We start from the raw sequence: 21448 nt of genomic DNA, 5'->3' as shown, positions 1-21448 counted from the left end.
AGGTTATGAAGAAAAGTATACTCCTGAATTGATAAAAGAGATTATCCGGAAAAAGTCATAAAACAAACCAAACATACTACTTAAATAATTAACGTGCATGAAAAAACTTGTACATTTCATATTAAAAGTTTACTATTTGATTTTTATGGTAAATGTACAAATAATTTATGCACCTTAAACTCAGCCCTAAAGGCTGTATTTAGCAAACCCCATAATTATACCAACACATTTAAATCTAATATTTGTAATATCATTTTATCGGTTTATGCAAGTTCTAACTAAGTTGTTAAATATCGTTGCACAAAACGAAAGATCCAACTAAATCTGGAGCTATCAATTACAAATTTCAATTCCAGCTTCAGCCATATTTCCAAACCTTAAAGTATTTCAAAAACAATTTGAGCCTTTTGTATCAACATTTTATGTCTTTTAAAAACACTCTCTCTAGCTTTGAGTAAAGATATCACAATATACATTTCATTTTTGTATGTCCTACTACTTGGGAGATTGTGTATTGTTCTTGTATATACGATAATACGAGTAATTTACAAAACCAAAATAGATAACGAATTGCGGTCTTTTTTTTTTGTTCAAATTACCCAAAGAAAAAAATATTTGATTTAAATGTATGTAATTTAGCCGAGTTATTTTCATGGCCATTTATTTGTTAATCATTCATAAGATGTTTATTGAATAAGATTCTAACCTAAAACATTTTATAAAGAAATCATGATATCTGGACACTAAACAATACTAATAAAAGATAAGTTGAATTTATAAGCTGAAACATATTTAATCAACTTCTCTATATAGCCATTAATCTATGAATTCCCTTATTTTTTACTCATTTGCAATGTTTATCTTAGTTGAATTTATAAGTTGAAACATATTTAATCAACTTCACTATATAGCCATTAATCTATGAATTCCCTTATTTTTTACTCATTTGCAATGTTAATCTTGTCATATGTTTTTGTATGACAAATTTAAACTCGTGTTAAATATACTGATTGTTTATGATATATTTATGATAAGATCAAATATATGTAATTCGAAAAAATGACGAAATAACAAACCGACAAAATCAACCATAAAGAACAAACCCGATAAATTCAAATATTTTAATGTAATTAAAAAGTAACATTAACGGATCAAAGTTTATAAAATTTCATTTATTTATATATATATCATTTTTCCTTTGTACTCTATATATATAAACTGACACTCATACGACACCGTATCATGTCAAACAAACTAACCTAATGCAACTACCGCAGCTACAAATATCCCCAAAACCCCCTTCTATCTTCTTCTAATATATATAATATAAAGCTACTGCTAGGGTTTACCGCTTTGTAACCCCCTCCCAAACAACACAAAACAATAAATGGCAGCATCATCACCACCCGCCGCCGATCCCACACATTCCGATTCCGACAAGGAAACCACCACAAATTCTGAACTTAATCTCACTTCTTCAGATGCCTTAGCTATTTCCGCCCAATCCAGTCCACCATTAGTCTGTCTTTTCAGGTTTGTCGGTGACTCTGCCGCCGGTGCAGCTATGGGTTCTGTTTTCGGTTATGGTACTTTATTTTTTATCATTTAGTTTATTAAATGTGTTGTGATTGTGTATGGAATATTTATACTTTTTTTTTTATTAGGTGTTAATTTATTGCTGTTATTGATGGTTAGAAATACAGCTAATTTTTTATATATAATTTTTGTGTATTTTTTGTATATGGTGTTTGGATTAGTTTTCTCAGTTTGGTTCAGTTATTTTGATTTATCTGTAGTTCGAGAATACATTTTTGTGGATATGTTATATGAATAAAATAATGCAGACTTGCTGTGAAGAGAAATTTAGTGATTTTTTTTTTTTGGGGGGTAGTATCAGGTAATTTTTTGGTGGCTAATTAGCCAATCACATCTTGGCTGAATGGCTACTATGTTGTGTGAATGGTCAGTAAGCCCACCTAGATTAATGTGTTTTAAGCCCGTGGCGTTTTAAGTTTTTTTTTATCTATCTTATCACACCAAGGCTGTTAACTACACTTGTTTAAGTTAATGTTGCTGTAAATATGCTGTTACGTAGAGATCAGTTTTCGAGTTGTAGCAGAGTATCAGTATCAACAATATCTAGTTTTCGTTTCTATTTTGCGAATCATATCTTGGATGAATGGCTGTCATACTGTGTGAATGCACCTAGATTAATATCTTATAAGCCTTCGATGTTGGCTTGGAGACCAAGGATCGATTATCAATTCCCCATGGTTTCGGGCATTTACCTCTTCAGATGTGTGTGAGCCGTGTTATCTCACCCTTTGTCTCCTGCGGCGCCTTCGGGTTCCAACCGCTACATACTGCTTGCTTGGATGTCACTACTAGGGTTTGAACCACTAACCAACTAACACGTCGTTCTAAAAAAATAAAAAGTAAAAAAAATAAAATAATAATTTCATATGTTTGAGTAAAGTAACTTAATGTAAGTATGTAACAAGAGCTATTTGGTGGCTAATTAGCCAGTCACATCTCAGCTGAAATGCTGTTATGTTGTGTGAATGGTCAGTAAGCTCACCTAGATTAATGTGTTAGAAGCTGCTGGTTTTCAAGTTTTAACTTTTTTAGGCCGACATATGTTTGGGCTTATTACCTACATATTTTTGGACTGTCAAAGTTAGATTTCAACTTGAAGTTCAGCTGCTACCATTAGCCAATTATATGTTGTGTGAATGGTCAGTAGGCTCACCTACATTATTGTTAACTGCTAGTATAGTTTTACCTTTAGCAATTACAATAATTTTTTGGATTTGCCATTCTCGTGTATTTTCTATTTAGATTAATCACTTTGTTGTAGTTGGTGTTTTCAGCCACATTTGGTGTTGGTAATCTGCTTTAGATCCACAAAAGAGGTTTTGATAATAGATGATATACTTGTGGAGTTGGATGTTTTGCCTTTTCATATAATTTTTATCTTTCTTTTTATATTATTTGTTCATTATATTATGCGAAGTTCAGATTGCAATATTTTAAAATGTGGGATAAAGATTTGGCTAGTGAAGCATTTCTATTAGTCTGCTTATTATGTTTAACTACTTTTGGTTCAAACATGGGTTCTGATGTTTGGCATTTTTTCCTGGGTCTTAAGGTTCTGGCCTGATTAAGAAGCAAGGGTTCAAAGGCTCCTTTGGTGAGGCAGCATCATCTGCTAGGGTAATTTTTTTACTTTATATCGGATCAACTAGACATCAGATTATAGATGTTGATTGAAGTTTTTTCAAAATTAAGTTAATCTGATAGATTCAGTTTTGTGTTATTATCAGACTTTTGCAGTTCTGTCTGGAGTTCATAGCTTGGTTGTTTGTTTCCTAAAGAGGATCCGGGGGAAAGATGACGGTACAATATTTATAATTATACACCTGAATTCTAAAAAGAGTAACAACATTAATATAACTTTGTTTCTACAGTCATTAATGCAGGCGTAGCTGGATGCTGTACTGGTCTTGCTCTAAGTTTTCCAGGTAATTGCATCTTTTGAAGGATGTAGGTTAGATTTTTTTTACTTCGATCACTGTTTTGTGTGGATGCTTTTAGGTATGAGCTCGTATGGCTAGCACCAAAATACTTTCTATTTTAAATATCTTTACTTTTACGTAAACAAGTAGTTATCGAAATATGCTCGCAAATTTATATTATTGCAACGATCCTCCCCACCCTCTTTTTCTTTTTACTACATTGATTTCGCAACTTGCAAGTTATATGCATTACACATGGCTGCTTTTCACTCCATTCACTAATCACTAGTAACTGGGTTGAATGCCACCTTTATAAATTAGTGGCAAAAGGTGGAAGCAATTTCTGATGGAAGACTCTAATGTCCAATAAAAACCTGCCTTTTCGTGTTCTTAAGTTTTTATAATGGTCATTGTCTATTTTTTTAGGGTATCAAAACTATGAATTTGTATATCGATTTGAAAAATATGTCACATTGTAAGCAGAGGCGGATCCAGAAAATTGGATCATCGGGGGCAAAAAAAAAAACTTGAAAAATTAAGGTCATAATGAAACAAAAACATGATAATATACGTAATTACGATATATATACATTAGAAAATTTTGGGTCGTCGGGGGCGGTTGCCCCCGATCTTCTTATACTACATCCGCCAATGATTGTAAGAACTGTATTTAGTATTAAATGAAATGTTATTTTGCGGTATGTTTAGTTATTAAGAATCTGTTAACGTTATAGTATAACGATTTGTGTCTGAGATTGGTTTTAAAAAAGAGAGAACTTGGATGTTTCTTTTGGAATTTGTTCTCTTTATTATATCCCTTCCATTTAAGTATTTTAAAAAGCTGTTTACATTCTCACCGCAGGTGCACCCCAGGCTCTTCTGCAGAGCTGTGTCACATTTGGGGCTTTTTCCTTCATTATTGAAGGCCTCAACAAAAAACAGACAGCAATGGCCCATTCATTTTCATCCCAATCGATAAGAGGTCTTGAACATGGAGTACTCTCTCCATTGAGTTTTCCCCTTCCCAATGAACTCAAAGAGTCGTTTTCTTCCTTCTGTAAAGCCATTGACCCACGTAACGAAGCCAGCTTACGTCGTGGCTCATGCTAATCAAGACATAAGGTTATAGGTTCTCTTACATACCCTCTAGAAATTGTGTGCATGCACTGTCCTTTTGTAAATTTACAGTGACATACTTTCTGTTTTCCGCGAGAGTATCATGTAGTTGATTACAAGGCTGTTTTTTGGCAATCAAAATACCAACCGTGAATGTCATAACAAGCTTCTCTTTGCCTTTAGAAATGCGTTTTTACCGTCCTTGTTTTGCCCTTTCTGTTTTCATTACGAGTGTGGACAAGTTTCAAGCAATGTGAACCCGACGGTAGGATATAAAAGATGAGATGTATATTAATGAATACTGATGTCGTGCTCATAGGTAGCTGTACGCTAGTACTATGTCTGGACATCGTTTAGAACCCCATGGTTTTTCATGAAAGAGCGACTCAATAATTTTGTTGACAAGATCATCATTTCTTCTTTGAGGCCATGCGTAATTTTTCATTCAACAGCCGTGGATGGAGTTTCAAACCAAATTTACTAATTCAAAATAATAGGAAAATTCTTAAGCTTTCGGCTTCTTATAAATTCTGAAGCTTAATTTACCACTGTATGTATGATAGTGAAATAACTTAAAATTTATACGGGTATTTTGACAAAAAAAAACTTCACGTAAGAAGAAGGAACGTACTTGAAAGGTTGACATTGTGCTCCTTGGCTTCTAGACTCGCTTATACTTCAATTTAAATCTGGAAGTTTCTTAATCAAAGACCATATCCACTTCCCAAAAACCCGAGTGGCAAACTGGCAAATTGCCCATTTGTGGCGATATAATGATGGTAGTCTCAATATATATGTTAGATTCAATAATGTAATACTGTGTATATTTACCGTTTAAAAAAAATACCGTGTATATTTATCTCCATCTCTCTAAAGATACTAATAGTCTCATACTACCATCCTAACATCTTCCTTTCAAAAATTTATTGTATGAAAATAAAAATCTAATACACGCAAACATTACAAAGTATACTAAGAACCTTATCTGGGAAGCAATCCGAAGTATTTATCAAGCACCATTATCAACTAAGAAATTTTTTTTTCCTTTCTTTTTTATTTACAGAGACACAAAATTCCGAAGAGTTCGTTATTTGTATCGATTGACATTCGTTTGGATGGGTAGTAAAGTAAGTTCCATCCGAGATGATTGTGATGGTTGGATCAGGAATTTGATGGGTTCAAGTTAGCAAAGGTACCAATATGATTTTTTCTTTTTTTTACATAGAAACGTACAGTAAAACAGAAAAAAAAAAATACGAATATGAAATAATACACCCCGTCGATCGTCAAGCAAACCCCTCAACCAAGAACCAAGAACGCAAAATCATTGGCGCGGTATGGGGAAAGGAGCCGGCGCCGGAAGCCACCTCACATTCGGGGTCAGTGTAGAACACGTACCCATACCCCATGCTTTTAGTTCAATTGTAATGATCAGCCCCTATTGATAACGTATAATAATATTTTTTTAATATGTAGTAAAAAACTATTCTAAAGCTGAAAAAAGTTAAGCTAATTTAACAGCATCAACTAATGGTTAGCAAATACTCAATGAACAACAAATATCAATCAAATTTTTGTGTATACATAAAATAATGTATGCAAATCAATGGAGAAGAAGGTTTATTGTGTTATTTGGAAAATGGGAATGGAATATATAGGTTACGGGGGACGTGAAGATATTATCATTATCTACCAATTAACTAAAACAAGATTGATATGTTCTGGAAACGATACGTGGTGTAATCCATTGTGTAATTCTTGATCGACACATATTCTTTTAATTTATTTATTTTGTTAAATAAGGTTTTATAGTTGTATATAAAATCAATTTTCTTATTAGGCTTAGAGCTAAATTTTAACCCTGGGCTTATTAATATAAAAGATATTATAACCTTACTTGATGAATCACTTTCTCATTAATAAATTATCAAAAAAATTTTTCTCAATTATTGAACTTCTATTAACTATAATAAGTTAATGACATAAAGACTTCAAAAATTTAAGTTATTAACACAATTTATTTTATACTCAATAATCATGGATGAGACATCTTTGAATTTCTTTATAATACAATATATATAACTACCATACATCATACGGGTATTAGAACTAGTTATACATATATAAGCCGGTTGTTAAAATTTGCTTCATAACTTTTCTCTCTAGCTAATCCTCTTCCATAAAATCAAGGGAAAAATTCATAAAAAGGTAACGTTTTTAACCAAAATTCTTTATAAGGGAAACATATTTTGTTTTCATTTATTAAAAGAACCTTATTTCTAATAATTTCGCAATAAAGGGAATGTTGTTAGTTTTTAACGCCTACTCCCTGTTAAGTTCATCAACTACAATATTTTTTCACTTCAAAATATATAGATATATAAAATATAGATATACATATGGATATACTGATATACTGAGACCAACAATCGTCGCGTCGTGGATGAGCCAGTCACACTCGATTACTGCCGGAATCTCTAACCGCCGGAGAATCTCGTCATGAAATCGATGCCGGCGAATGATCCAAAGAAATTGCGTTCGTTTTTAACAGAAGAGGATACTGATAAAGAAATATATGTTTCCGGCGATATATTGATACTTCCGGGCACATGCACGGCGTGCATTTTTCAGTTTCTCGGATCCGGCGATCGGAAACAGTGCTCGCTTGTTTGTCGGCGGTGGAAAGAGATTGAAGGACAGACGCGCTACCGTCTCTCACCAAAGCAGTAGCAACCGCCGCCTCCTAGCCGGAATCGGTTAGGTTTCCGACAACCTCAAAGTCTTAAGCCACAATAAAGTTCCAAATTTATCCTATTTTGTTGAGCCTTTTATATGAATAATAATGCAAGGTTTTAGTGTTGATATTGATTTTTAATCCGTGATATATGGTGGTCGGTGGTGATACTGTGATATATTGATTTTTAAAGATCTGCTTTTGGTTTTGAAGTTGTATATATATGTTTCTGACTTTCTGTTTTCTTTTTCCGACGAGACCTCCAAGTCAAAGTCATTTTATCATTTTCATCTACAGTCAAAGTATAATTTTCATTTTCAATCCATGTCAAAGTCTACATAAGCAAAATTTGATGATGTGACAGCGGTGACGTGATATATTTAACGGAGGGTTGACGTTAAAAGCTAACATTTCCTTTATTGCGAATTTTTTTAAAATATGATCTTCTAAAAATATGATTTTTGATTAAGAATTTTAGATAAATAGGTTACTTTTTATGAATTTTTCCCTAAAATCTATTATAAAACCTTAAGAATGGATATATAAATCTCCCCACCCCATTCCTTTCCTTTCTTTCTTCTTTAAGAATACAATGTAAGAAAGAAACATCGATGTTGATCATCATCATTTAAAAACTTACGGATTTTGTATTTAAGGATGAAAACAAATGTAGTGTGCTTGAATACTTGTTTTGTTGATTCATTTTCTTTACCTTGTGGCCTGATTATTTCATACAACAAATAACAGGAGATTGCGGTTCAACCAACAAGAGGAAGCGAGAGACGAGTGATTGCTTATATCCAAGGTTGTAAAACTCCATCCCCCGGTTCAACTAACACGGTCTGACTGCTTATAATAATGGGAGCACTATTATAGCTACTTTTTTTTTTGGAACTGCTATTATAGCTACTTTTAGTTTCAATTTTTTTTTGAAAATTTCTTAGTTTCAATTTGTTGTCGGCCCACGAGGCCACTTTATTTTTCGTAACTTTTGTGTCTACCATGAACTAGTTGGTATTCTTCTTTCTACCCCTTAAATGAAACTCAAGAGCACCTTCTCCTCGTTATTCTCCTTTAGGAAGTAGGAATATGGAGTAAACACCCTCTTTCTTTCCTTTCACTTCCTAGTTAAAAAAGCTGGTAGTAAAGGCTAATATGTTTTGAAACGTGGCTCAAATTTATATTTGAAGGATTATCAACGTGACAGAAGGTAAGCCCAATTCTAACTAGTTATTCAAACTGTTTTTGTCATCTATACTAAGTATGTTATAAAGCATTTGATCAACTTTATCTACTCACCCTCTCTTTTTTATTTACTAATACACCCTTGATGAAATTATATACAACATACATTATTTAACCCTTAAAATAATTACACTACCCATTTTACATCATCATTAATTATTTTTAAATTAATAACCACATCACCGTCACCGCCCCCAAACATCACCGCCGCCGCCCGTCGTTGTCACCATCTCATCACATACACGCTACATTGCATGTTCATGTGACTAGTACTTTTATGTTGGACCGTTCATATTGATATGTGATAATCCACACAATGAGAAAAAAAATCATCATTTTACATTTATAAAAGAAGTTATATTTCTTTTACTAGCATAAAGAAATAACCAAATTCAAAAAGTCAATTTATGGATCTCAAAACAACAAATAAATATGTAGTGTTCCATCGTGTAGTCAATAATCCTGACTTAATCAAAAATACTTAATCCATTAAGTTATCAAATGTATTTATTTTTCTAATTTAACAAACAAAAAACAACTATGTTAGACTTAATCCTTAATTTATCAATTCAGATACCTCATGGAACAAGAAACTTGTATTCAAAACTTAAAAAGATTTTAATTTTTTTTCTCTATATATCAAATTTAAATAAACTTAATGGGCTTTTTTTTTTTTTTTTTTTTTTCTCGAAAGATAAAAAAGAGATGGGCTAAATTGTTATATTAGTTGGGCCAATACAGAGGTCCATCTTCAATCTATAAACCCTACTGTTTATATATATATATTTTGCAAAGTTTTAATTACCTTCTTCTTTCTCAAAAGAGGCTGCCGCAGCAAAAACCCTTCACATCTGCAAACATGGGTATACACTTCTTTTTCTTCATCAATCATTCCATTTTCTTTTAAATAGATTAAAATAAATCTGATATTACAGTTAACTAATGAAATAATACTAATTTTTTAATATATATATTGTAAAAAATGTTGATCAGGTATCTCTCGTGATTCAATGCATAAGAGACGTGCCACTGGTGGCAAGAAGAAGGCCTGGAGAAAGAAGCGAAAGTCAGTAACTATCTCTTTTTTCTAAATTTTTCTTTTTAGTATATTCATTATTATTATTATTATTTGTTTTATTTCTGATTTGAATGAATTATGAGTGAAATGTTACATCATATATGATAATATTGGTTTTTTTTTTTAATAATAAAATAAGGATTAATAGTTATAATGTTGTTTAGTTTTAATTATTATTCTTAAGTTTTATCATTAGTAGTATAATATTAATGGGGGGTTTTAGGTTTTGCATGTTTTAGTATTCCTGTTTTGACTGGAAAATATTTTTTTTGATCATTTTGAGCTAGACAAACATTTGGAAAAAAGTAATTTTTCTCATCCAACACTCAAAAGTACTTTTTAGTGTTTTTAAAAAACCGGATTATGAGCTAGTTATGTAATTCTGAACATCCTTATAATAGAGGTTGGCCCATATAAGATGAGCTTTGAGGAATGTTTTGTTTACATATCCGTTCTTAACGCTGGTCAGAATGTTATTAGAGTGAACAGATTTTATACGAATAATGCTGTATGATTCGATAAATTTGCCATTGTTAATTTCTTTAATTAAAAAAAATTCAGATTTTTATACTACAAATGATATAGGTCTTTAGGATAACAAGTGTAATAGTTGACTTCTTTTGTGCTGTAAAGGTATGAGCTCGGTAGACAACCAGCCAACACTAAGATCTCCAGCAACAAGACTGTCCGGAGAGTGAGAGTTCGTGGTGGTAACGTGAAATGGCGTGCTTTGAGGTTGGATACAGGTAACTTCTCTTGGGGAAGTGAGGCTGTGACCCGAAAGACTCGTATCTTGGATGTTGTATACAATGCATCCAACAATGAGTTGGTCAGGACCCAGACTCTTGTGAAGAGTGCTATCGTTCAAGTTGATGCTGCACCTTTTAAGCAATGGTATCTTCAACACTACGGTGTCGACATTGGTCGCAAGAAGAAAGCAGTTGCAGCTGCAACTAAAAAAGAGGGAGAGGTATGTTTTATTTGCGTAATTTTAGCTTCTTGATATGTATGAGCATTTGTGCTAAATAAGACTACTGATGGAATTCATTGTCTGTAATATTGTGTTTTAATTATTTCATAGGAAGTAGAAGGTGCAACAGAAGAGGATAAGAAGAGTAATCATGTTGTGAGGAAGCTGGAAAAACGCCAAGAGGACCGCAAACTTGACTCACATGTTGAAGAACAATTTTCTGGTGGGCGTCTTCTAGCAGCAATCTCATCACGTCCTGGCCAGTGCGGTCGTGCTGATGGGTATGTGAAGTTATTTCCATCACTTTATATTTCTGTTCATAAAGTTGTGCTGATGGGTATGTGAAGGCAGTATATGGTATGTTGATTGATCTACAATCTGGAGTGATGTTTGATTGTTAATAGCGACTTAAGATAATATGGATCAAATTGGAATAATTCTTTTGGGTTAGAGTTGCCCAAATTGTAGTGTTGTTGTAAAAAACCTCTTTGTTTCATATGCTAAATTAGAATGATGATCTGAGTTTATATAATTTGCTTAATACTTTTGGGCAAAAAGTATTTTTTGGTCATTTTACTCTATTCAATCACTTGTTTAGTCATCTATATTTACGATATCTTTGACAGTTTTTGATCATCAATCTCTGCTATAGAAACTTACTTGGTAGACATAAAGAAGTCTTTAACTTTGTGTATGCTCTCATGATTGTGGATGTACTTGTTTGAAACACCTGTAGCTTTTCTGCTATATCTGTGTATTAGTTTGGATAAATGCTGATGTTGTTGGCTGCTGATGTTTTGGCAGATACATTTTGGAAGGAAAAGAGCTTGAATTCTACATGAAGAAGCTTCAGAAGAAGAAGGGAAAGGGTGCTGCTGCTTAAGAGCATATTTGCTTATAATAGATTTGTATCTCTTTTTATCTATTTCTGAGGAAATGCATGATTGACAATTTTGTTGAGCATTGTTAGTTAGCTTTGACTTCTATATATGTTGAAGGACTAATGCAGCAAGGTTAATGTTTCGATTAGACCTTATTTTTGCATCTGTTGTCATGTCTTCCTTGTCCATGTTTTATACTTCCTTGTTCCTTCCATTTCAGGCTTTATTAATTTGCAGAAGAGATCTTGACAGGTTTTAGGTGTTGGCACGTGTTCAACCATAAAATTGCATGTTTTGAAGTTTTGTGAGGTTAATCTTTAAATCACCCTTGTATATGTGGGTTTGTTAACAAAAGTATTATGTGAACCATTGGTGCACATCTTATTTTTGTATGCTTTATAACTTGATGTGTGGTATTATTTGGTTTTTACACTGTTGTATCATAAACCTTATTTTGTTGTTTTCGGTCTATCTGTCGTCTGTCTCTTCATATTCCCAATTGTAATTCGTGGCATTGCTTCTTCATATAAACATCTTTAATTTCAACTGAAACTTGATTAATTTTTAGGAAACTCATGCGTTCAGGAGCATTTTTTTACACTCGGATTTGAACCACCTCATAGTTTTAAGTTCCCTTACCAATCTTTCTATTGATGGTTGGTCACCTATCTACCAATAACCGTATGGTCAGGTATTGTACATTAAAAAGTATTCATTTATAAAGCTTAACCCTGCATAAAAGTTGCTTTGACTGTTCAAGTAAATGGTCGTGGCCTGTGTATTTCCCGTCTTTTTTGAGACTAAGTTGTGGGTTTGACTCATTTTTGAAACGGGTCATTAAATATTATAAAGTAGAAAGCTAATACACAACTGGCCAATGATGAGATGTGATGCATGGTGTATTGAGAGTCATATATGATGCCACTGGTATGGATTCTTCTCCTTATCTATCTATACCCTACCATATGCAAACATTTCTATATCAAAATCTCTTTTCGATCATAACATTACAATAATGGACACATATTTCTTTATGCATGGAATTTGCATCTTAAAGTTACACAAGTTTTATATCAACTGAAATGTTTTGGTCTCATCAAATTTTCCAGATTGACACATTACTACACTAGGTCACTTGTCCTTGCACCTTTACCAAAATGGACACAAGGTGATGCCTTTAATAACAAGAACCAAAATAATTCCTGCTAAGTGCATATATATTAAGTACACACCAAAACATTTCAGTTGTGCTGAAGGAAAGATAGAGGAATCAAATGTGTTCTTAAGTTTCTTTGAAGGAAAGGTAAATGCAAGGGCTGGAAAGGAAAGGATGGAGGAGCAAATAGATTTGGAGCCACAGTCTTCCTCTCAACCGGGTGGATTGACAAAGGAGGTAAGACTACTTTGTTTAATCTTTCGTGTGTTAATTAAATTGTGCTTTTTAACTTATCGTTCTTTAAATTTTGGCATTGAATTGAAGCTTATAATTCTAAACTTGGTACTTTTTTCCTTCCTTCAACATTGTCTGCACTCTGCATTTCCTTTTATTTTTCCTCCAAAAAAAAAACATCTAAGAAAACAACGTTAATGAGTTTAATACACCATTTTAAAAGTGTTCAAACATTAAGGTACGTTTGGTTCACATAATGTTATTGGAATTAATGAAATCTGTTATAAAAATTAGAATTTATAGGAATTTGCCTAGTGCTATAATTGTCACCAAGACACTAATATACCACGGAGAAAAGTAGATATGTATCATTTCCTGCAATCCAAATATCTAGCAAATTCAGTTACAACTATGCTCATGGAGGTTAAATCAGCATCTTGAATCCAAACAAGAATAAATAAACGATGCCAAATTCATTTTTACTAAATATATTAAAATTCAGACCTGATTGCTCGCAAATTAGATACAAATGTATGCTTCTCTTTGATGCCCAAAACAATTCAAGCGCTGCATACGTTTTTGTTGCCATATCAACCTGGCAATGATAAGGTCCAAATGTTGTACACGTTTTATAATATTATTAAATATGCTAAAAACTAAATTACCATTGGTGATAGGTTGCAAAACTGACTAGAAAAACAGCTAGATAACTATCGTCGATTGTCACTAGCTTGGTTTCCCAAGTAGGTTCTAGCATCCAAAAAACACGAGTACTCAAATCGAATGTCACTATAAAACGAGGGTTCCTTTGAAGGACAAGTATTATATACCAACATTCTTGTAATCATCAGTGCAAGCCTAACTGGTATAGAAGTTCTAAAGAAGAAATGATCAGGTACATGCCTAACTAAAAATTTCAATATACATGTATAGATTTCACCATCAATCAAACCATGCAGACACACAATTACATTACAATTAACATTCGTATCAGCATGCTAAAAGTCTTTCACAACCTGGATACCATAACCAATGCAGAAATTGTTAGGCTTGAAGCACAAAGAACTCATCACATATGTTCCCCATGGTCTTGTTTGTTCTCAAATACAAACGAGGAACAAATTAATACTTACAAGATACCACCTAAAAGTTGATATGAGGGCCGAGAATGCGTCAACACATTCTTCAAGATTAGTCTAAACTCTAAACTAACTGTGCGATCATGACCAACATGGGAAATACAATGGATTAGAGATGAAACCATCACAAAATATGGTTAAAATTTTATCATTTCAAATCATGAGAAAGATAACTGCCACGGTGGCCAAAGAAGTCAACAAAATCTCGATGGGAGCTTTAAGTGGTTGACTGCTTGGTGACGATGGTGATGTTGAATTACCAGCAGGAGGTGGTGATCTTTTTGTGGCTGGAGGGATAGGTCCATCTGCCACGTCAGCCTCAGTTAGGATAGGGTTGGGAGCCTCAGCTGGTGGCATGGACTGTGGTGACATGAATTGCTGTAACTGGCCGGCCTGAGCTGGAGCCATGTATACTGGGGTCTGATTTGCTGGTAATCCTAAACAACGGTTACCTGTATTTGCCAAAATTAAGTAACAAAGAAAATCAATAAATTACGAGGAAAGTAGGAAACAATATCACCTAAAAAAGTCTTGTGATGACCAAGTGAACATAATACATTAATACGTGCCAACTCTAAAGCGATAAAATACAGATTAAATCTTATTAGGACTATGAACACAAACAGATGTGTATTCTTAACGATGGGGATTATGAAAACAACAGAAAATGTTCTTATCTGTTGTCCATCTTTCCACTACTAACTTAGCATATACTTCTATGCCTCAAATATAAATACAATGAAAATTCTTGTTATTTGTTGTCAGATTATTCACAAGTAAGTATCATACGACTGATAGCTGTCAAGTTTATTGATAGAATAAACTTACTTCTGTATCTGGCTGCAGTAGCGGGATAATCCGTAATAACACCATCCACATTAGCTCCCATGACGTATGTGTTTAATTCAACATATGGATCTGAAAAGAAGTCCCAAGGTTGTGACACAAACTCATTGTTCATAATCTGTACATATACTGGGAGCTTAAAAGCCTGAAGCTTGTCAACGACATCAGTTTGACCAACAAGAAATCCTGCACTTCGAGGGAAAACCGACTCCTTGCCAACAACTACAGAATTGGCGAATTTACTGATATCCAAAATTGTTGAGTTTAGCGCATCTCGGATGTTCTCATGAACTTCATAAACTAGTTCATGCCGGTTGCTTTTGGCCTTGAATAATTTTAGAACCCCACCTTCAGGAGATTGGATTAATATTTTCTTAGCCCTCTGATTGTTGTAAGTAGATTTATTCAATACATCCATCACTGCATCTACAACACTTAATCCTTCACTTGCTGCCAGGTATGGTGCATTCTGGATGTTAAAGAACCAAAATTCTGTCAGTTCTTTTGGTAATATGGGAACGAGAGGTAGCACTATGAGCAAGTTGAATAACGGCACTTCGCTGAAATGGGACATACTTAAAGCAGGCCAGGTTGGTTGACACATAAACTCTTTATTGGCCAGCTTTAAAAAGAATTATATATATAGTGCAATTTATCATGATAAAAATAAATTTACAGTGTTACAAAATAACTTGGAATAAAAACAATCTAGGAGGTTGTATGCATTAAAATAAACTTCAGCTAATTTTTTTAATTTGACTTGTTTGAGTAAACACAATTCAGATCAATCTGTCATGAAATAACAGAGCCCTTCTCTAAGTCGACCAAAGCACAGTATCCATTAATCATCTCACTTTATGACATAACAAAGATGAAGATAAAAATATTTATATGCCACAAATTCTTGTCGTGTATCACAAGGAATGAGATGATCTCATTAAACTAGGTCTCTTTTGAGCATGTTACTTAACCAAGAATGGATGGGGTATCCTATTTAGATACTTTTACTTGATTTTATAAGCACTGTATACAATCAAGATGAAACAAATCAACAATATGAGATAATATATTTGGAAATTTTCTTTTTCCTTTTTTTTGGAAGGCAAATTATCTATGTCCTAATGGCTGCCTTTAACATATACAATACACTGTTGTACTTTATTATTAGAAAAGGTTATCAGATGCAAAAGATTATGGAGTGACATAGAACATAGACTCACCTTAATATTAATCATGACACCTGAAATAGAACTGGCATTATTTGCAAAGTCCAGGAAGTCAGCCAAGGTCATAAGCTTTCCATCATTTTTGACTTTGGGATTCCGGAACATAGTGTAGTTCTTATAAGTGTTAAATATTGCAGCTAACAACATAAAAAGGAAAAAATTAACAAGAGTAGATAGGTCAGTATAAGAATTTGTAAAAAGACACCAGGTCAGTACAAGTAATAAATAAGCAGAAGTAATATAAGGTGGATCTGTGCTATGGATAACTCAAACATGCATACTTTTTCATGAAAATTATTGCTGGTAGTAAAATATATCTTACAGATCCCAGAAGATATCTTTAGACACCACAAGTTCTGATTGTTGACAAATGAACCCCTAAGAGTTTATAGTTGTTCACTTAAAAATAACAACGTTTTCAGTTCAAAGTACAGAACTCTTCTAAAGAACATACACAATTCAAATTTTTGGAAGATCTGCCGTAGCCTTGCGGCACATGATACGAGGCTTTATCAAAGCTCGTTTGGTGAATCATTTTCTGGCAATTCAAGTGATCAGTTTAGCCTATTGACGTGTAATTAAAACATACTCCTTCTTTTTAAGTGCAGTTGAATTGTTAATAAAAAGTTAAGTATTTACATTTAGATTGTAAAAAGTGATGGGATTTCTAGAGTGTTTTCTCCCTTCAGAAAATATTTTCTCTGATAGATAAGAGTCCAGTGTCCAAGAAAGTTGGAAAATGGTCCACAGTAACTGACACTCTTTGATGGAAATGCATTTAATGCTCGTTACCATTGACACTAGGACCCATCGGATGTCTGGGAATCCCACAACAATTAAATTTATCCATATCTCGTATAACAAAGTACCCTTTTATGTACTGATAAGTACAGTGCCCAAGACATAATGATCAAGTTTGTAATGTGTGTGTAGCCCCATAGAGCAGTTTGTGGGAAATATTTAGTTTATATCGATGCCGAATGGGGAAAAAGGACACACAAGTTAAAAATGTCAGTAGAGCCAACAAGGGGTCATCTTAAAGTTGGAGCACTAAACAAGTAATCTGTAAAATGTGGAAGAAACAGAAGTAGTGAGTTTACTTACGTCTCAATCTCTGAATCTGGCTCCACGTGAGGCTAAAAGTATATATTCCCGCACCTTCCTGAAGCTCAGGAATAGTTGATGTAAGGTTACTAAAGCCTGTCTGTGCCACCGTTGTTCTATCAAGGAGGTTTATAGAACCTAAACAAATAGGTATCCCATCGCTTGTCATTTGAACAGGACAGTCGATAATATCCGCACCATCAGAAACAGCTTTAATATATGCCAAATCAGTACAACCAGGGTAGTCGCCACTTGCTCCTTCAGATGTGATGATTAGAGGTTTTGCTAAAGCAAAGAAAAAGGATAAGCTATCAGTCAGTTACAATTCACTGTAGTTCAATAATGGAGTGCCCATTTATTAACATCCAGAGTAAGAATTTGAAGGGACTGACCTTGCCGGGATTGATTTTTTCCCATGTGAGATAAGCAATCTGCAAGGGTTATAATAATAAGAATCCGATAAGAATTAAGAAAGGGATTTCCATATTATGAGAAAATTGATTGTTGGTTTCATCCAGGTCCAACTGGACTTATAAGTTACAATATTTCAAACCATGAGATTGTTTTTTCAAATGATTAGATATTTAGATGTATAATCTTTATTATTTTGAAATCCCATAAGTTGTCAATATTAGAAGTAAATGTGACAAAAGAAATAGATTTTTTGAGGCTGACATATGAACTTACCAAAAGCTATTGATGGAGTAATTGGGTTATCAGAAAGCACACCGTCCACAGAGAATTTACCATTATCAATGAAAGAAAGATATTCCGCTACAGGATCATAACTGTAATTGTATGCTAATTGTACATCATTCATAAAGTCAAAAGCAAAAATCTGTAGGCCCTCCTTGTGAGCGTCCAAGACCAGTGAGGTAGATGGTTGCAGATATAAATCTTTATCCACAGGCCATATATATGATTTAGGAACTAGAATCCCGGAAGCAAATGTCTTGATAAATGTCAAATTAGTCAGAAGAGAGCCATATGATTGGTTGGTTGTCGGCTCGGTCTCGTCTGGTCCTAGGAAACGGAAAACTAGTTTGGTTGGGCTTGCTTTGAATCTTGTCACAATACTTTTCAGAAAGTTCACCTCTGGAGATGATATGTAATTGACAATAATTTTTCTAGATGTGCTGATCACATAATTTCTCATACTCAATTTGTGTTGGCTGTAAAATGTATCATGCTGCAAAGGCATAAAGAGGGTTATGGTTAGTAATCAAACATTACTAGTCATCTTTTCTACATACATATTCAGGCAATCCACGTACACAGAAATAGTAGGCAACTCTATGCAGTTTATAACTAAACAACTAATGATCACCTGTATGTTTAACCACAATCCAGGTGGTTTCACTTGCCCAACAACATCTTCAACGGTAAGTACATTTAATGAGCCATCAAAATACGGACTTCGAGACAACATGTCTTGTGTTACTGTTTCAATACAAAGTGAGAACGTGAGTAGGCGTAAACATCATGACAATATAAACTCCAGTCAGGTAGACACTAATATATTGCCAGGTAGACAATCTTTTGGGGTCTATAGAGGGATATAAATGTGAAATGCTCTTTCTTCTTTTCAATTAAATTTTAATCTGTTGATTAAGTCATGCAAAAGCTGGGGCATGTGTACTAACGTTGCAGCATAGAGCAACATCAGCAAAGATCTCAATTTAAGCTCCATATGTGACATTAAGTCAAAGAGAATGTGGAGCTATTGTTGTATAAGTTGGATTGTTAGGACACAGCAGCTTTTAGTCAAAGTTTATGTCACTGAATCCACGTTCCAGTGACTTGGTTGAGGATACGTGCATATACCATTCAGAAAGCAAATATGAATGAAATCCTTTTTTCCTATTGTGCATGCTGTCTTTTGACTGAAAAACATAAAAATAAAAAACAGAGATAGACACAATGGATGTCAAAAATGACTATGGTTTTTCATTATCAGGAAGATAAGAAATAAATATAAAAAGCAATAAAAGGTCGAGCGAGTAAAAAGAATATAATGGTTGTGACTTGTGAGGTTTGAAGCTTATAATAGATATTGCAAAAGATTAAGTATAAGCTTAACTTACAGAAGACTTTGTCCAGGTCTTTAAGCGAGAAATCCACAGGAAACCATCCGGTCATAGGCACCCCATTCACAGAGTAGGTTTTGTTCCCCTTATTAAACGCCACAGCAATTGTGGTACCATTATCAATATTAAGATTTGGAAGGCAGATCCCAGCATTATCGTTAGTTAATTGTACATCACACCACAAAATCATATCAGATACACCGGTAATCAACGCAAAGGTGTAAGCATTGATACTGGAATCAGGAAATAATCCTGAAAACCCACCACGTGCAACAACTAAAGGAGGATCTCCTGCAAAGGGTTAAAAAGTAGACTTCAGAACATGATGTCAAAATAACTTAAACATGTACTCAAACGTATGACTACTTGCATTAACCAACTCTAAAAAAATATTAAGATGTTGCCAAATATATCAATCGGTAGTTTGGTATATATGAGGGATGGGGTCCAACACATAAGTTTGAAGTTCAAAAATAAACATTGAAGTTTTCTTAGCTAGTCATCTCAGTGGCATCAGTAACAAGGTTGAAGCAATGATCTGTCCACAACCCAGTTACCTATATAAGCATTATTGCTGAAACCTTATGAGGTGGGGCCCTACATGGTCAAATAATGAGTTTAATGCAGATTACTAACTCACAGATTTATAGGACTCACTGACTCAGACTCCCAACTTAAATAATTGTGAAGTTTAGTAAGTACCATTAGCAAAACGCTTCTTGGTTCACTATAGTCCTGTCCAATTAAAGCATCAACCCTCGCTAAACGGTGTGCACTACATTTATTGGAATATGGTAACCTGGGCTTCTTTCACTAATAAACATAATTCAAGGGAAGCGTTTTGCATGTTAAGCTCTACAACTCATTCACTATAACTGAATTAATATACGACTATTTCATTTTCACATTCTCACTTCCACATGCCTAAATCTTCAAAAAACAAAACAAAATCTCACAATTCATACCTTTAAACATTCAACTTAGTCAGCCAACAAACTCAAACTACTCGCATCAACTTTTCTTTTATCACTACTCTTGCTGCATCTTAAACCGCCTAATCCTCTAAAGCAGGGATCCCCCATAGATTAATAGATCACATATTCATACTTACTTACATCGATACCTAACATTACATTAACCGAATTTTTATACTATTCAACACTTTCAAACACTAAAACCGATACTTCTAATATATTAAAATATCTACGTATAAATATAGGAAAGGTTCAGGTGAGAACCATTAGAACGGAAGAACCATGAAAACCTTTATATTACAACTTGATATGTTCATATGAGAATAATGTATGTAAACAAATTCGTTCAACCGATCAAATTATACTTGATATTTCATATGTTCATATGTGAATGGATCTCACATGAACCTTACCCTGTATATATAGAGATGTAGATATATACCAACCTATTTAATGTGCCGTTTACCACTCGCAAACACTATAACTAATACTGCTATTATTATATACATATATAAAAATAAAAATATTATTATTATATATATATATAACATGAACCTCACCCTATATATATATATATCAACCTATTGCATGTTCCGTTCACACTCGCAAACGCTATAATGAAATTAGACAGCGATTTCGTACATTCTGATCTCCGCATACATAAAAATAATCAAAACGGAAATAGAAATCATCAAAAAATGTGAAAATGAAAACCTCTCAATGTAAGCCAGGGGCTAGCTTTGGAGCTAGATCCCGGATTCTGAGCAGCGGTTAACGTTACAGAGCATATAAACAGAATCACTAGCCACCGGAGCTTCCACATTGCTGCCGGAAACTCACCGCCGATTAACTAACTGATTAATTTTTTTATTATTTTTTTATTTTTAGTATATAGGATGTGAGGGTTTCAGTGAAGTAAGATTCAGTGCCTTTTTCCTATTTTGTGCTGTTTTTGTCTGAATTTATTTATTACTAGAAACAGAGGGCAGTTGTATGTAATGATTATTATAATAATAAATAGTTTTATATTATATTCGCGCCGCTCGTATTACCATGTGTTTCTCTCATTAGCATTTGTTGTAGTGGCTTAGCTTGGCTATGCAAGCTTTTATCCGGCAAAATTGTAGCTAAGTATTTAACTTG

The 21448-nt window shown here is 33.7% G+C and overlaps 3 protein-coding genes and 1 long non-coding RNA gene across 7 annotated transcripts; 3 read left to right on the top strand and 1 right to left on the bottom strand.

The window, feature by feature from the left end:
* Window positions 1-1286: 1286 nt before the first annotated feature.
* On the top strand, window positions 1287-4813 carry LOC122578272 (chloroplastic import inner membrane translocase subunit TIM22-2-like). The gene is made up of 5 exons (XM_043750193.1): window positions 1287-1586; window positions 3149-3213; window positions 3324-3396; window positions 3468-3521; window positions 4378-4813. Exons 1-5 carry the CDS (start codon window positions 1388-1390, stop codon window positions 4623-4625), a joined length of 639 nt encoding a protein of 212 aa, XP_043606128.1. The 5' UTR covers window positions 1287-1387; the 3' UTR covers window positions 4626-4813.
* Window positions 4814-9381: 4568 nt separating this feature from the next.
* Window positions 9382-11702, top strand: LOC122578098 (40S ribosomal protein S8-like). The gene is made up of 5 exons (XM_043749976.1): window positions 9382-9473; window positions 9604-9676; window positions 10322-10658; window positions 10770-10939; window positions 11463-11702. The coding sequence occupies exons 1-5, from the start codon at window positions 9470-9472 to the stop codon at window positions 11539-11541; spliced, it is 663 nt and encodes a 220-aa protein (XP_043605911.1). The 5' UTR covers window positions 9382-9469; the 3' UTR covers window positions 11542-11702.
* Window positions 11703-12417: 715 nt separating this feature from the next.
* On the top strand, window positions 12418-15696 carry LOC122611107. 4 transcript variants are annotated; one of them, XR_006325469.1, is made up of 3 exons: window positions 12418-12466; window positions 12649-12932; window positions 15372-15696. It is a non-coding gene; the product is annotated as an uncharacterized LOC122611107 (long non-coding RNA). The 4 variants fall into 4 exon arrangements; XR_006325470.1 differs by lacking the exon at window positions 12418-12466 and adding an exon at window positions 14915-15305 and having other exon boundaries at window positions 12526-12932; XR_006325467.1 differs by lacking the exon at window positions 12418-12466 and having other exon boundaries at window positions 12514-12932.
* On the bottom strand, window positions 13872-21191 carry LOC122611106 (glycerophosphodiester phosphodiesterase GDPDL3-like). The gene is made up of 9 exons (XM_043784074.1): window positions 21020-21191; window positions 19329-19622; window positions 18572-18684; window positions 17932-18433; window positions 17637-17675; window positions 17245-17529; window positions 16135-16277; window positions 14897-15383; window positions 13872-14520 (listed from the first exon to the last, which is right to left on the bottom strand). Exons 1-9 carry the CDS (start codon window positions 21126-21128, stop codon window positions 14222-14224), a joined length of 2271 nt encoding a protein of 756 aa, XP_043640009.1. The 5' UTR covers window positions 21129-21191; the 3' UTR covers window positions 13872-14221.
* Between the last annotated feature and the right edge of the window lie 257 nt (window positions 21192-21448).

This window comes from Erigeron canadensis, chromosome 8 (assembly GCF_010389155.1).
Source record: "Erigeron canadensis isolate Cc75 chromosome 8, C_canadensis_v1, whole genome shotgun sequence".
Classification (NCBI taxonomy): domain Eukaryota; kingdom Viridiplantae; phylum Streptophyta; class Magnoliopsida; order Asterales; family Asteraceae; genus Erigeron; species Erigeron canadensis.
The sequence above is the reverse complement of the archived record's forward strand: the minus strand, read 5'-3'. Positions and strand labels throughout refer to the sequence as shown.

What these genes read in the sequence shown, in the direction of transcription:
- LOC122611106 (XM_043784074.1), bottom strand. Translation starts at nt 21,128, where the DNA reads ATGTGGAAGCTCCGGTGGCTAGTGATTCTGTTTATATGCTCTGTAACG. An exon ending in AAAAAATCAATCCCGGCAAG is followed by an intron (nt 17,530 to 17,636) that starts GTCAGTCCCTTC and finishes TCTTTGCTTTAG; the next exon opens with CAAAACCTCTAATCATCACA. An exon ending in GTGTCATGATTAATATTAAG is followed by an intron (nt 15,384 to 16,134) that starts GTGAGTCTATGT and finishes TTTAACATCCAG; the next exon opens with AATGCACCATACCTGGCAGC.
- LOC122578272 (XM_043750193.1), top strand. Translation starts at nt 1,388, where the DNA reads ATGGCAGCATCATCACCACCCGCCGCCGATCCCACACATTCCGATTCC. An exon ending in AGGCAGCATCATCTGCTAGG is followed by an intron (nt 3,214 to 3,323) that starts GTAATTTTTTTA and finishes TGTTATTATCAG; the next exon opens with ACTTTTGCAGTTCTGTCTGG. An exon ending in TCTTGCTCTAAGTTTTCCAG is followed by an intron (nt 3,522 to 4,377) that starts GTAATTGCATCT and finishes TTCTCACCGCAG; the next exon opens with GTGCACCCCAGGCTCTTCTG.
- LOC122578098 (XM_043749976.1), top strand. An exon ending in CAACTAAAAAAGAGGGAGAG is followed by an intron (nt 10,659 to 10,769) that starts GTATGTTTTATT and finishes ATTATTTCATAG; the next exon opens with GAAGTAGAAGGTGCAACAGA. An exon ending in CAGTGCGGTCGTGCTGATGG is followed by an intron (nt 10,940 to 11,462) that starts GTATGTGAAGTT and finishes ATGTTTTGGCAG; the next exon opens with ATACATTTTGGAAGGAAAAG.